The 16158-nt window shown below is 50.0% G+C and overlaps 2 protein-coding genes across 4 annotated transcripts in view; one reads left to right on the top strand and one right to left on the bottom strand.

Annotated features, from left to right (window-relative positions):
• Window positions 1-16158, top strand: part of LOC115542665 (plexin-C1) — a 156695-nt gene that overhangs the window by 14027 nt on the left and 126510 nt on the right. The gene's annotated exons all lie outside the window — the stretch shown is intronic.
• On the bottom strand, window positions 416-15640 carry LOC115542703 (centrosomal protein of 83 kDa-like). 2 transcript variants are annotated; one of them, XM_030355079.1, is made up of 8 exons: window positions 15625-15640; window positions 6536-6630; window positions 5216-5366; window positions 4190-4265; window positions 3631-3755; window positions 2774-2877; window positions 1794-1965; window positions 416-1139 (listed from the first exon to the last, which is right to left on the bottom strand). In XM_030355079.1, exons 2-8 carry the CDS (start codon window positions 6601-6603, stop codon window positions 1008-1010), a joined length of 828 nt encoding a protein of 275 aa, XP_030210939.1. In that variant the 5' UTR covers window positions 6604-6630; window positions 15625-15640; the 3' UTR covers window positions 416-1007. The 2 variants fall into 2 exon arrangements, with proteins under 2 accessions (XP_030210939.1, XP_030210940.1); XM_030355080.1 differs by having other exon boundaries at window positions 3631-3752.

Here is a 16158-nt window from a genome sequence, read left to right as displayed (position 1 = left end):
GCCCTACCTGCAACCGCCACGTCTGCTGACAACTCCTCCAAAAACCTTTGGTGAGAACAAACGGTACAACTATAGTGTCTGAAGTATGAAGGCGGTTTTTAGTGCACAAGGAAATAGTTACGTGCTGGCATAGTACGACAATGTTTAGACATCTTGCAGAGGAGACATCCCTAGGCCCATTGATCGACTTCACACGTGGTCAGTCAAATGATTATTTTTTTATTCAGGCTCAAACTACTTTCTTTGTACAACAACCTAGCAAATAGTCAAGTATAAAGACGATGTGCAACGTGGAGCGCGAAGCTGCAGCCCTGGCTCGGAGTCTCACACCTTTTCCGACTGCGACGATAGCACCCGAGTGTGACAATATAAAACATTAAAAATCATGGATGTATAATCCAATAAATATTGTCTCTTTTTTTTACAGTAACACTGTTGAACTCATTGATTCATTTGAACCAGAACAATCAATTCATAATCTATTGCCATTAATCCTGGGGCCAGTCTCTTTATACTGGGGAAGATTTGGGGGTTCAGAATGAAACTGATGCTGGTTATACTCTCTGTCTGTGGGTGTTCAGAGAGGTCACAAGGTTAGGAGACGGTGGGCATGGAGGTCAGGGTACCAGAGGTCAAAGGTCGAATATGGAGGGGGGGGGGGGTCAGGGGGTTTAGCCCTAAGGCGTTGAGGTCGAAAGTCAAAGGGGGGAAGTTCAGGGGTTCAGGCGAAAGGGTCAGAGGTCAAGTGTGTGGGGGGGGGGGGGGGTTAGGGGGCGTGGCCTTGAGGCGGTGAGGTCGAGCGTCGAAGGGCTTCAGGCGACAGGGGGACAGCGGTCAAGTGTGGGAGGGGGGTTAAGGGGCGTGGCCTTGAGGCGGTGAGGTCGGACGTCAAAGGGCTTCAGGCGAAAGGGGGACAGCGGTCAAGTGTGGGAGGGGGGCCAGGGGGCGTGGCCTTGAGGCGGTGAGGTCGGGCGTCAAAGGGCTTCAGGCGACAGGGGGGTCGGCGGTCAGCACTGTCCGGAGACGGCCTGGTCCCTCTGAGCGGGTGCCCCCAGCTCCTCCAGCTGGTGGAGCTGGACGCTCTCCAGCTCCTCCAGCCGGCCGTAGAGCTGGGACACCTCCCGCAGGTGATGCTCCTCCTGGGGAAGACAACCGGGAACATCCAGGGCGTTTAGCAGACACTTAATCCAGAGAGACGCACAATGAGTCCGTTTGTCAGAAGAAGGAGGAACGAGAATATCTCGCTGTCGTTGCAGTAAGGATGTTCATGGAACCAAGTGCAGTCAACAACAATCGCTAGGTTAACCCATTCCCCGTACACAACAAAGATAGCTAGGATAGGATGCTACACAATGCTCTTTTTAAGTGCATTATTCTCTGCATGATGTATGCAGAGAATGCATACATTAAGTGCCAGGCCGTACAACATACAATAATAAGACGTCCTGCCAGTGGTCACTGGGAGCCTGGTACTACTTTACTGTCGTATCCTTGAGAAGGGACTCAAGCATATCGAGGGTTATACCGCCCCCTACTGGATGAATCGCCTCATGTCGACAGTCAAGATAGCAAACCTTCAATACTATTTCATTTACTCCACGCTTATCGAAAACACATTGAAGCCCAAATTGAATGAAAAATTTGAAGGTCAATGTTTGGACGATCGATTGGAATGGAGAATGATGACTGCCTTCGTTTGGCGCCTCGTACAAAACAAGACCTGGAAAACCCCGGATGTGATTTTAAGTTTTAAGAAAATAAAAGTTGTGTTGATTTGAAGAAAGCGTCCGTACCGTGACCTGGGCTGAGGGCGGCGGGGCGAAGAGCGAGGAGGGAAGGAAGGCGGGGCCTGTGCCAGTGGGAGCCTGGTGGCCCAATAGGAGGTGGCGGAACTCGCTGTGTCGTCGCTGGAGTTCCTTGAGCCGCCGGTTGAGATTGGTTTGTTCCTCAGAGTGGGAGGGACGCCTGGGGCGAGAGAGAGAGAGGAGGGTGATCAGTAGTGTGTGTGTGTGTGTGTGTGTGCGTGCGTGCGTGCGTGCGTGCGTGCGTGCGTGCGTGCGTGCGTGCGTGCGTGCGTGCGTGCGTGCGTGCGTGCGTGCGTGCGTGCGTGCGTGCGTGCGTGCGTGCGTGCGTGCGTGCGTGCGTGCGTGCGTGCGTGCGTGCGTGCGTGCGTGCGTGCGTGCGTGCGTGCGTGCGTGCGTGCGTGCGTGCGTGCGTGCGTGCGTGCGTGCGTGCGTGCGTGCGTGCGTGCGTGCGTGCGTGCGTGCGTGCGTGCGTGCGTGCGTGCGTGCGTGCGTGCGTGCGTGCGTGCGTGCGTGCGTGCGTGCGTGCGTGCGTGCGTGCGTGCGTGCGTGCGTGCGTGCGTGCGTGCGTGCGTGCGTGCGTGCGTGCGTGCGTGCGTGCGTGCGTGCGTGCGTGCGTGCGTGCGTGCGTGCGTGCGTGCGTGCGTGCGTGCGTGCGTGTGTTCCAAGACAAACCAGAACACAATCCAAGTCACACGACAGCATAGAATCTAGACGTGCGTGTTCCGAACCTTTCGGGGGCTTCCTAGAGCCTAGGTTCAGGTGTGTGTTCTGGATCAGTGGTTCTAAAATGGGGGTAACTTTGGGGTACACTCATAGAAGAAGTTTGAGAACCAGTGTTCTACAGTGTGGCGTGTCAGATTCTAGACTCTCCTGTGTGTGTTCTAGGTTCCATGCGGGCCTGTGTTCCAGGACCCCCCCCCCCCCCCCCCACCCTAGACCTCAGCGCCCCGTGTCCCAGACGGTCTCACCTCTTGGCTGTGCTGCTCTCCAGCTCCAGCTCTGCTATCCTGGCCTCCAGCTGATGGATCTTATTGTGCAGCCGCTTCTCCTTGTTCTCCGTCTGCGCCTTCCGCTGCGACGCCACAAGAGAGACACGGTGATCAGCGACCACACACACACGCGCGCACACACACACACACAGAGAATAACAGTGAACGTATTTCACTGTTTCAATGACGGACACACACACAGTGAAATAATTTCACCATTTCAATGACACACACACAGCACACAGGATGAGTTGGCGAGTGCTGACTCGTCTCTCTCCAGTCTCTCTCCAGTCTCTCTCCGTTCTCTCTCTCCAGTCTCTCTCCAGTCTCTCTCCAGTCTCTCTCCGGTCTCTCTCCGGTCTCTCTCCGGTCTCTCTCCGTTCTCTCTCCGGTCTCTCTCCGTTCTCTCCAGTCTCTCTCCAGTCTCTCTCCAGTCTCTCTCCGATCTCTCTCCGGTCTCTCTCCGGTCTCTCTCCGGTCTCTCTCCAGTCTCTCTCCAGTCTCTCTCCGGTCTCTCTCCAGTCTCTCTCCAGTCTCTCTCCAGTCTCTCTCCAGTCTCTCTCCGTTCTCTCCGTTCTCTCTCCAGTCTCTCCAGTCTCTCCAGTCTCTCCGTTCTCTCCAGTCTCTCTCCAGTCTCTCTCCAGTCTCTCTCCGTTCTCTCCAGTCTCTCCAGTCTCTCCAGTCTCTCCGTTCTCTCCAGTCTCTCTCCGTTCTCTCCGGTCTCTCTCCAGTCTCTCTCCGGTCACTCTCCAGTCTCTCTCCGGTCTCTCTCCAGTCTCTCTCCGGTCTCTCTCCGGTCTCTCTGGGACCTGTAGCGCGGCGGGCGGGCGGCGTACCTTCTTCTGGGAAGGTCCTCCTCCCGGAGGACGTCCTGGGCGTCTTTGAGGCGCTGGTTGGAGGCCTGCAGCCCCCCCTCCGTGTGCACCAGGGTCCCTAGCCGCACCCCCAGCTCCTGGTTCTGCTGTGAGACAGGAGGAAGAGGGCGAGAGAGCACAGTCAGCACAGTCGACCAGAACACACGGACAGCATTAGTTAGATCGTTAGCTTGAAGCACATCAGCCCCCCCTGATGCTAATGTGTTCTACATGTATCGGATCAGTATAGTGCAGGAAATACTAGCCCAGAAAGCAAACCCTGAAGCCTACCCCATACCATAGTAGGAAACCCTTACTCTAAAACCAAATCCTTAGGAAACTCTAGCCCTAGAACCAACTCTAGCCCTAGAACCTAACCCTAACCCTAACCCTGAAACCTAACCCTTAACCCCAAATCCTATGAAACCCTAACCCTAACCTTAGTACCCAAAACTTAAACCTAACCCAAACAGGAATCCCTCCAACCTAACCCAAAGTGGACCCAAGGGAGAGGTCATGAACACTAAAGGCCCGTGTCTACCCGTCGGAGGTCGCCCAGCTCCTCCTTCCTCCTCTCCAGCTCTTCCAGGTGGGCGGTCTGCTGGAGCAGCTTGGTCCTGGAGAACACAACCAGGCCCCCCGTCAGTCTGCGGGTCCACCGTGCACACAGAACAGCGTACGTTGTACAGCGCCAACCTCTTACTGCACTGGGTTGGTTCTGGTTAGGTTTAGGGTTTGGTTCTAGGGTTAGGGTTTACTATTAGGGTTAGGGTTTACTATCAGGGTTTAGTTCTAGGGTTAGGGTTTACTGTTAGGGTTTGGTTCTAGAGTTAGGGTTTACTATTAGGGTTAGGTTCTAGGGTTAGGGTTTGGTTCTAGGGTTAGGGTTAGGGTTTGGTTCTAGGGTTAGGTTTAGGGTTTGGTTTAGGGTTTGGGTTCACTGTTAGGGTTTGGTTCTAGGGTTACGGTTTACTATTAGGGTTTGGTTCTAGGGTTAGGGTTTACTATTAGGGTTTGGTTCTAGGGTTTGGGTTTACTATTAGGGTTTGGTTCTAGGGTTAGGGTTTACTATTAGGGTTAGGTTCTAGGGTTAGGGTTTACTATTAGGGTTTGGTTCTAGGGTTAGGGTTTACTATTAGGGATTGGGTTTACTATTAGGGTTTGGTTCTAGGGTTAGGGTTTACTATTAGGGCTTGGTTCTAGGGTTAGGGTTTACTATTAGGGTTTGGTTCTAGGGTTATGGTTTACTATTAGGGTTTGATTCTAGGGGGAGGGTTAGGTTCTAGGGTTAGGTTTAAGGGTTTGGTTCCAAGGTTAGGGTTTGCTATTAGGGTTTGGGTTTCCTATTAGGGTTGGGTTTAGGGTTTGGTTTTAGGGTTAGGGTTTGGTTCTAAGGTTAGGGTCTCCTAAAGGTTTGTTTTCTTGGCATTAGGGTCTCCTATTAGGGTTAAGTTTTATAAAAAAAAAACGTCATATGTTGATAAATATGCACATAAACATAATTCATTTGACGAACAAATTTGACGTGAAAGCCATTGCACGTGAAAACTAATCAAGGCGTCCAGACCTGAGGTTTTGGTAGTTCTTTGCGAGCCGACTCCTCCCCCAGCTGGGTGCCACGGAGACGCTCCTCCCACTCCTCGCAGTGGGCGTGGCCAGCAGTGTCCTGCAGCGCCCTCTGCTGCTCCAGCTCTGACAGGCGGTTCTCCAGCTCCAGCCTGACAGGAAACACACCAATCAGATTGCTCTTTAAAAAAAAAGATTTTTAAACGAATTTAAGTAAAAATGTAAGCATTTTAAGTAAATGTATTAAATGGTTAAATTAAAGGCTGTGTTGCAGTGTTGCACAACTTTGCCTCTCCTTGTTATAAATCAACGTGCATCCAAACAACATTAGCCAATGCAGCCTCCTATGTCAGTGTTGCTTTAAAATATATAGCATATCGGATTATCAAAAAATGTTAGGTGTGTGCGTGTGTGTGTTGTCATGTAGACTAAATACTGATTGTCTTGCATCCATCAACTATTGTATTGTCATAGGCCTACTGCAAAATGTATATCGGTATTGCGCAACAATCGGGAGATGGGGACCCCCGAATATAGACATCTGATTACAACGTCGGGGGTAAGATTTAATTAGGGATTCTGGGGGGATTTCACAGGTGGGACTGGCAAGTTAGCCATTAGCTAGCACTATGCCTTCTATTTCTAGATCTTCTGACTAAGTTTACCGGTACTTATCTGAACGACATAATCGCCGTCACTAGATATAAAGAAAACGTTGACTTTCACTCGGACAGTAAAAAAAATTAAAAGTGTTGTTATTGTATGCACTGCTGTTCATTTACTAGCTCCAGCGCTCGTTGCTGCGTTGCTAAATGATAGCAACTCTCCACTCATTCTCCTCTGACCATGCATTTAATTAGCTTTGACCGCCATCAGTTCTCGGCCATTCCTCATTCGCCCTCTCACGTCTGACAGGTTCGAAATGATACGGCTGTGAGACATCATACATGTTATTTGTGGTTCTTGCCACCTCTTAAGACACCTTAGTTCTAGTACTAGGCTGAGGCTACCTTCCACCACGTCTCCCCAACGTGCCGTCGTAGCGGCGTTAGAAAACACCCGTTACTTCCAAAAACGACAAAGAATGGACTTCGACACTATTTTGAAGACATTTTATGAATGATATACATATTTTGAGTGCTTTATGTACCCATTAATCAAAACTTCCGGTTAGCCTGCACGTAGGCCTTTAATACGTGATCTCAGAGACGTCAGAGTGAAACACTTTCACTCTTATTGTGTGTGTGTGTGTGTGTGTGTGTGTGTGTGTGTGTGTGTGTGTGTGTGTGTGTGTGTGTGTGTGTGTGTGTGTCTCCCCTACTTCTCCTCGTGCAGGATGGCCATCTTGTGGAGCTCGTCCTCTCGGGCAGACTGCACCCGCCGCACCATCTCTCTCTCCTTCTCCACCAGCACCTCCTTGGGAGGGAGGGAGACAGAGACAGAGACAGAGATAGAGAGAGAAGGAGAAGGAGAGGGAGAGGGAGAGGGACACAGACAGACAGACAGACAGAGACGGGAGATTGAGATAGACAGACAGACAGACGGAGAGGAAAAAAGACAGAGAGAGAGAGAGACAGACAGACAGACAGAGAGGAAAAAAGACAGAGAGAGAGAGAGACAGACAGACAGACAGACAGAGAGGCGAAGAGAGGGAAACAGAAAGACAGACATCGTTGGACACTATACATTAAACACAAGTCCTTCTCCTACTGCCAGTAGTTTTAAAAATCTTATGCATGTCATTTTATCGTCGTGTTACTATTTCGAATTAGGTTCCAACAGTTTAATTTAATTGATAGTATATAGTAATAACATATGCCTATTCATTTGATTTGGCTAGTAATAACGTATTTCTAAAACCTCTCTGTTATGTTCTAATAACATGGTCACACTGTGAAACATGGGTTTGCTGTATGTTACTAAATAGTGGTTACGGTTCCTTTAAGAGACTGATTATTATGGGATGCGACGTGACGTGTAATGCGCGGGTGTTGATCGACACATGAAACTGAAGTAAAGAAATGGAGTGTACGTTCTGAAGCAACACGTGTGCGTGTCAGTCTTTCACACACAACATTTGGCGACAAGGATGGCTGGATTTAGCCTTCCCCCACCCGAAGTGTTTCTCGCGGTGCCCGGGGAACCCGCAGTGCCATGGACACGGTGGCTGACAGGTTTTAATGCCTATATTGATGCGCTCGGATTCTCCGACGACCAGCTTCCCGACAAGCGAAAGACCGCTATCCTCGTCCACTGCCTCGGTACCGAGGGCCAGCGTGTTCTTGGAGCGCTCGGCTCAGCAACAGCTTTCGAGGATACAGTCAAGCTGCTGACGGACCATTTCTCTGGGAAACAACGTGTCCTGATACGGCGGTACAGACTCAGGAAGCGCCACCAACGACCCGGCGAGTCCATACAGACTTTTGTAGCTGACCTACGTGAGCTGGCACGAGCCTGTGAGTACGGAGCATTGCATGACCAAATGATCAGAGACCAGATGATAGAAGGCACGTCATGTGACAAGACACGGGAAAAACTGCTTATGGAACCTGATGATTTGACACTGACTGATGCAATCAAAATAGCGTTGCAAGTGGAATGTGCTCTGGAATGCTCTACTCTGCTGACCAGCCCTGCTCACCACACAGCGTTAGCGCAACAGCTACAGCGCGCAGAAACGTCACAGTTGTTCCCGTCCACTGATAGCGGTGACAGCCTGCCTGTGCAACAAATGAATAGACAGCGCCCCACTGTGGACTCCAGACGCAATTGCGGCAACTGTGGATCCAGTTCTCATGCTACAAGAGCATCACAGTGCCCTGCCCGTGGACAGGTTTGCAGAAACTGTTCTAGATTATACCACTTTGCTAAAGTCTGTCGTTCAGCTCCAACCAATGAAGCACGGCAGCACAGGCTTCCTCAGTCCACTTCCGGATACACAGAAATTAGTAATATCCGTTCTACACGAGTATCATTCAAAACTTGCACAGTGCGGCTGGGGGAGGTAAGCGTGCCACTCATCCTGGACACTGCGGCTGCAGCGTCGCTCCTCAATTTGGCCACATACAGGAAATTCTTTTCCCGCATGCCACTGGGACCCCCATCCACAAGCTTGCGGGGATATGCAAATTCTGCCATCGAGATTGTGGGCACAATTGACCTGCCTGTCCGCTATGGTACATTACTCCTTCCCTTTTCATGTGGCACAGCGGGGAACCAACCTTCTTGGCCTCGATCTCTTCATTGCACTGGGCTTCTCTCTGATGGACAATAGTGGAACAGCTATAATGCAGGTCTTCCCAACGATGCACCAACAGTGGCCAGCGCTGTTCGACGGCCTGGGCCGCTTGACAGCATTCACTCATCGGCCCCTGGTTGACCCTGCCGTGACACCAGTTATGCAGCCCCTCAGACGCCAGCCACTCACCTTCCGGGAGGGCGCCACTGCAGAGCTCAGCTCCCTGTTAGAAGAGGGCATCATCGAGCCAATAAATGCAGCACCTTGGATCTCAAACCTGGTGGTCGCACAGAAAAAGTCAGGGGGCCTCCGGGTCTGTGTGGATCTGCGACAGGTCAACAAAGCTGTCATTCCAGACAAATATCCTTTACCTACAGCTGAGGAGCTCACCTCTCTTTTCCATGGATCAACGGTCTTCACAAAGTTGGATTTACGCCAGGGCTACCTGCAAGTTCCCCTTCAGCCGGCCAGCCGGGACCTGACAGCATTTGTGACACACGCTGGGGTGTTTAGGTACACACGCATGTCGTTTGGTCTTAGCTCTGCCCCCAGCTGCTTCCAAAAGGTCATGTCTACAATTCTCGCTGGGGTCCCGGGGACAGCAGTTTACCTGGACGACATTGTGGTGCATGGGCCAGACCAAGCCACCCACGATGCCCGCTTACACAGAGTGTTTGTGGCCCTCACCAAACATCACCTGACACTGAACGGGGAGAAATGTCTCTTCTCAGTACCGACTGTGGACTTCATTGGATTCCGCCTCTCAGCTGATGGCATTGCACCTCTCTCCTCCAACGTTGACGCAATACAACGCATCCCTGAACCAACCTCCATCACACAGGTTGCATCGTTCCTAGGAATGACGGCTTATTATTTGCGTTTCCTGCCCAACTACTCACAAAAGACAGCACCCCTCCGCCAGCTCCTGAAGAAGGAGGAGCCGTGGGCTTGGTCACCACAGTGCTCTGAGTCATTTTTCATGCTGAAAAAACAATTAACCTCACCTCCTGTCCTCGCCCATTTCAGCCTCTCGAGCCCAACCTTCATCACCTGCGACGCCTCCACTGCTGCAGTTGGAGCTGTCCTGTCGCAGCTTCATGACGGCACGGAGAGGCCAATCGCCTTCGCATCTCGGGCCCTGACACCCACTGAGCAGCGGTACTCCGTGGGTGAACGTGAAGCATTGGCCTGTGTGTGGGCGTGCGAGAGGTGGCACATGTATGTCTATGGCCGTCATTTCACCATCAGGACGGACCACCAGGCCCTCACAACGGTGCTCTCCACGTCAGGTTCGGGACACAAGCCTCTCCGACTTCATCGCTGGGCGGAACGCCTCCGCCAGTACCACTATGACCTCATCTTCACGCCGGGCAGGGAAAACGTGGTGGCAGATCTCCTTTCTCGCTCAATCGCAGCCCCAAACCCCTCTGTACCATCACACGATGAAGAACCAGCTCTCATCCAAGTGCTCTATGCACCATTGCAGCCAGTAGTCACACTGGAGGAACTGAACACTGAATCAGGACGAGACCCGATACCATCCAAGCTGTGCACCTACATCAGAAACGGCTGGCCGTCCCACATCCCGGAAGAGTTGAAACCGTTTGCTCGGGTGAAAGATGAGCTCTCCTGCTGGGCAGACACGTGTGTCTCGAGGGGGCTCTGCACCGTCGTCCCAAACACTTTGCGTGCACGTGTCCTGTCAATGGCACATGAGGGTCACCTGGGAATCGTGAAACTCAAGCAGCGGTGCCGTGAGTTGGTGTGGTGGCCAGCCATCGACCGCGATATTGAACATCTGGTCCAGGACTGCTCGCCGTGCCTCCTCAGTGGGAAAACCGGACCCCCTTCAACCCCTCCCCTGCAACCGCTCCCCTGGCCTTCACGTCCCTGGGAACATGTACAGCTGGACATCTGTGGGGAAATCCATGGCCGTGGTGTTCCCCACCACCAGCGCTTCCTGGTGGTCGTTTACGACCTCCACTCTAAGTGGCCGGAGGTTGTGCCAGTGGGGACGGTGACGTCGCACGTCATGGTTCGGATACTGGATGGCCTCTTTGCCCGCTAGGGCGTGCCTCGGGCCATAACGGCAGATAATGGCCCGCAGATGACATCTGCAGAGTTCTCTGACTTTCTTGCCAGCAGGAGTGTCAAGCACATCCGAACCGCTTTTTACCACCCACAGGCCAACGGTGGAGTAGAGCGTTTTAATGCAAAAAAATTTAATTATATCTTTCTACCAGCTAAAAATAAAAAAAAGAATTAACAATACTGGCGGTCGAGTCTCACGGTGCACACACGCACGCACGCAAGCACGCACGCACGCACGCAAGCGCGTTCTGACTCAACTGTCACTCCAAACTACTGCCAAGAAACGAAAAAAGAAGGCGCATATTGTGTGTGTGTGAGGCAGGGAGGGCAGTGGGCACTGAAAGCTGTTTATAAACCAAGTTGTTCCTCTGGTAGTTGGTTCATTTCTGGACCTTTACTTTGGGGGGGCGCTTTGACTTTGAAAAACCCGAACCACAAGATGATGTGTGCGATGCGTTCTACTAGCTGACATCCACTTGAACCCAGTGCCCAGTGCAGTGTCTCCAGCGTGCGGTACCCTGACCCGGTAAACACTCGCGTCCTGTATGCGCTTTAATTCTTCTCCAAGTCCGCTGATATTCTTTCCTGTCACAATTCTGCTGTAAAGTAAAGTCTGGATATGGGTGGTGCCCTCCCTCGTCGTGGTGGCTCCTCACCCGATTACAGGGCAGCCAGGGGGCCCGACCGCGGGGGGGGGGCCCCCCCGCGGGAGGGGCCCTGCCCAGCTGGTGCACCGCACGCTATAGAAAGGAAAGGCTTTCGACCACCGCAGCCCTCGCTTGTCATCAAATGCTTTAATTAAACGGGCCTGCTGCTTATTAGGGCTTTGACTTTTGGCAAAAAATCATATTCGAAGTTCGTTTGTTTATTAATATTAGTATTCGAATATATTCGAATATTTATTAATAATATTTTGACCATTAAATGCCTTCAGTAATACCTGGGCTGAATCCGAGTACTTAGTACATACTATTTATGTTCAGTGTCTACTACTTGTAGTACGGTCTACAGCTATGCGTAGAACGCCTAGAACGGTCTACAGCAGGGGTCTCCAACACGTCGATCGCGAGCTACCGGTAGCTCGCGGGCAGGTTTTCAGTAGCTCGCCTGATAGGTTGACCGAAAAAAATAAAAAAATAAAAAATTATAATAATAATTAAAAAAATTAAAAATAATAATATTCCGACGACAGTAAATGCACCTCATCTCACTTACGTTCACATATATGTCACATTGGTGTCCGGTGTAAATGTAGCCAAAGTGACGTTGTGACGTTGAGTGACGTTGTACGCTCGCTAAGCTAAAGTGAGGAGTTTGGTGGTATTAGCAGAACTTTACACAAACAACAAAGATGGAAAACCAAGGTGGCCAAGTCAAGAAAAAGCAGAAAACATACCATTTCCATTTAGAGTGGGAATGCGAGTTCTTCTTTACTAGCGTGAAGGACAAGTGTGTGTGCCTCATATGCGGGAGCAGTGTTTCGGTCGGCAAAAGAGGTAACGTGGAGCGCCACCACACTCAAGTCCACGGTAACTTTGCGCGGGATTTTCCAGCAGGCAGCACTCTACGGACTGAGAAAGTGAACCAGCTGAAAGCAAACCTTAAAAAACAGCAATGTTTATTCATCGGACCGACGAAGAAAGCCAACGCGGCCACGGAGGCATCATTTAAAGTGGCGCACATTTTGACAAAACACAAGAAGCCATACACCGATGGCGGGATGGTGAAGGAAGCAATGACAGCGGTGGCCGACACATTATTCAAGGACCATAAAAGTAAGACTGAAATCATGTCCGCTATCGCTGATGTACAGCTTGGCGCAAACACAGTGGCACGGCGAGTGTCTGCGCTCTCTGCCGATGCAGTGGGTCAGTTGGAGCGGGACATGATTAAATGCAAATGGTTTTCAATTCAATGTGACGAGTCGGTGGATGCGGCTGATACCGCTCAGATGGCTGTGTTTGTCCGGATGGTTTTCGAAGACGCTTCCACCAGAGAGGAGTTTTTAACGTTGCTTCCACTAAAAACCACAACCAGAGGAGTCGATATTTACAACGTTGTGAAAAAGTACTTCGTTGAACATAACGTGCCTATTGAAAAGCTGGTGTCTATTACAACAGACGGCGCACCAGCTATGACAGGACGCCACTCAGGATTTATTGCACTGTGCAAGGCCGACCCGGACTTTCCTAAAATTGTGAACTATCACTGCATCATTCACCAGCAGGCTATATGCGCCAAAGTCATGAGATTTGATCATGTGATGACACCTGTCATTAAGATCATCAACTCCATTCGCGCAAAGGCCAAGCAGCACAGAAGCTTCAAACTGCTCCTCCAGGAACTGTCTGCTGAACACAGTGATCTCCTTCTCCACACTGAGGTGAGGTGGCTGAGCCGAGGAAAAATACTGCATCGCTTCTGCTCATTGCTGAACGAAATCAAGGCTTTCATGGAGTCAAGAGAGGAGGACACTACACTTTTGTCTGATGCTGAGTGGCTGCTTGATCTTGCGTTCCTGACAGACATGACAGAGAAACTCAATCAGCTCAACACCCAGTTACAAGGTAAAGACAGAACAATTTCGGACATGATCAGTGCTGTTAAGGCTTTTAAAGCAAAACTGTCATTCTACCTCCAGCAACTGAAAAACAAAAGACTGCAACACTTCCCAACAGTAGTTAAGATGTTAGATAGCCATGCAGGGGCTGACTTTGTTTTGGATGTCAATAAATATTGTGACCTCATGTCAAAGCTAGGCCAGGAGTTTGAGGATAGGTTCAATGATTTTGATAAGCTGGAGCCATGTGTGGCATTCATTGCCAACCCATTCATGGAGGTAGACATCACAGAGATTTCAGAAAAGATGGCTGAACTGTTCACTGTCAATCCTGTGGAGATGGAGATGGAGGTTATAAATCTCCAGAATCATGTTCAGCTTAAGTCTCAGCAACACTCACAACATTTCTGGAGCCTTGTAGACCCAGAAAACTACAAGAACATTCACCAAGCAGCACTTAAAATTTCTGCTTTATTTGGTTCGACATACCTTTGTGAAGCTGCTTTTTCTGACATGAATGTCATCAAATCTAAATTCAGAACAAGACTGACAGATGAACATTTAAATGACTGTATTAGAGTGAACCTGAGCGCATACACTCCAGCATACACCTCTTTGGTGGACTCCATGCAGTGCCAGTCATCTCACTAAGTTTTAAAAAGAGTGAGTGTACTAATGTTTTCTTGGACCTTTGATGTTGAGTTATTGTGTTATTGTTATTGAGTTGAGTTATTTTTGATAAGCATTGTGTATTGCAATTGCACACGTGTACAAACAGAAGGACTCCATGCAGTGCCAGTCATCTCACTAAGTTTTAAAAAGAGTGAGTGTACTAATGTTTTCTTGGACCTTTGATGTTGAGTTATTAAGTTATTGTATTAGAGTTGAGTTATTTTTGATAAGCATTGTGTATTGCAATTTCACACGTGTACAAACAGAAGCACGTGTGATTAATTAATCAGTTAATCAGTTAATCAGTTAATAAATGCATAATAAATTCATGCATTTATTAATCAGTTCATTAATAAATATGTGCGATGTGATGCAAGTAGCTCTTGGCCACTTAATTTTTTTCTAAGTAGCTCTCAGTTGAAAAAAGGTTGGAGACCCCTGGTCTACAGCTATGCGTAGAACGCCTCTGAACTCTTCCGAACACCGCCGTAACTCCACCGGATGTTTGGAGATGACGTGTCTCCCCTCAGATGCCGGCAAAATTACCTTGATAAGTTACCTGTTTTCCATCTTGTCATCGTTGCTATTGAATTAAAAATGTCTCTTTTTACTTAATTACTTACTTTACTTTTTTACTCTTTTTAATGTCTCTTTTTTTCGCCGCTTTCTATGACGTCTTTCTAAGCCGCTGTTGGTAGTGTCGGGTCAGCCATCTCTTCTTCGTTCGTTACCAGACTCGTAGTCTGGTAACGTAGTGACCTACCGTTGTATACTGTGGCGGTAGTACGCATTCGGAAACGTTTTCCGTGCTACACAATGCACACTGAGCATTCGGACGCGCTATATTTGTGGCGTACTACAAAATCCATACTATAAGTATGAGTATTCGGATTCAGCCCTGGATTGGGCTTTGCGAGGTTTGTTTACAGGCGTTGCTATGGTTACCGGTCTTGCGTGTTCCAACGGTTTATTATGTTTCTAATAAATCGCTGTCTAATCAATACTTCATTCACTGCCTCTTCCGTGGTCATTACAATATTATGAATAGACTGCATGGGTTCTCCGACGTCTCTCCCTCTTGGCCTGCCCATAACAGGTTCGAATATTAAGGGCTGCCTAATATTCGTTCGAATTATTTGTATTTTTTTTGATATTCGAATTATATTCGAATCACGAAGTTCGAAGTCAAAGCCCTACTGCTTATAGACTGCCCTGTTCACCGGGGCGGCGTCTGTGCTCACCCCGGTGAGAGTCGAGACGAATACACGCCTTAAAAGAGAAAGTTGGATTGGTTGAAACGGTTGCCTGATTCAAACCAAGGATATCGTACCTTTGTATGAGTGACCGAGGCGTGGGCTAATCGCGGTGTGCGGGGACGATGTCGCCGCTGGGGAAAGACCCCCGGGTGGTAAGGGGGTCACGGTGTGCGTGTGTGTGTGTGTGTGTGTGTGTGTGTGTGTGTGTGTGTGTGTGTGTGTGTGTGTGTGTGTGTGTGTGTGTGTGTGTGCGCGCGTGCGTGTGCTGTCCGGGAGGATAGCGACATCCCCCCGGACGCACACAGGTACAAAGATGGTAGGCCTACCATGCAGCCATCAAGTGTAGTATCCCCTTTGCACAAGGGGTCCCAAGCAGTTCCTAACATAACGTAGGCTTTTGGTTCCGATTATAATGTAGGCTATTGGATGTGACAGGTTATAACGTTTCCCTAACATATATTACGTCACATGACCGCTAACCAACCTCTACAATGCCCCTGTGTGCCGACTTGTATCCGTTGGGTTGTTGGTTAAACAACACAACGGATGATGGTTAAACAACTCAACTCTCACGTAAACAGCGTTTCACTCACCTCAACTGATGGAATGCACGAAGGGACGAACACCGCTGGACCGCACCGATGAACTGGTGAAACGATGCTCTCCTAATGCAGAACCTTTTAGTCGGTGGTTAGGATGGTGTCGCTGACCTTCTCGGATTCACGACGGACGGAAGGCTGACGGTCCTGGCACCGCGATCGTTGGTCTGGAGTTGGGGGGTGGACTCGTTCCGCGTCGAGCGAGGCGAGCAGAACAACAGCTCAACTGTCACTGAAACTCTAGCCCGTGGACCAAGGGGATATAAGGAGGAGCGGAGTCTCTCGATGAGCTGCGTGCCGTTGCGTTCTGCAGCGTGGTCTCCGGGCGCCCTCTAACGGACAGTTTCTGCAACCGCAACGCTCGAGTCGTGTGCAGAGAATGGGACCCGGGTCCGTTCATCTTCAAGTTTCTCTTGTGGATGGTGAACTCCTTAATAAGTCCATGTGGTGAACCAGCACTTCAGTGCGCAAGCGCGAAGTGATCATAAGGGAACTGGGTGAAATAAGTCCTATCACGATCAAGAAAAC

The sequence above is a fragment of the Gadus morhua genome, chromosome 4 (assembly GCF_902167405.1).
Source record: "Gadus morhua chromosome 4, gadMor3.0, whole genome shotgun sequence".
Classification (NCBI taxonomy): Eukaryota; Metazoa; Chordata; class Actinopteri; order Gadiformes; family Gadidae; genus Gadus; species Gadus morhua.
Note: the sequence above shows the minus strand (reverse complement) of the source record. Positions and strands in the feature narration are given on the sequence as shown.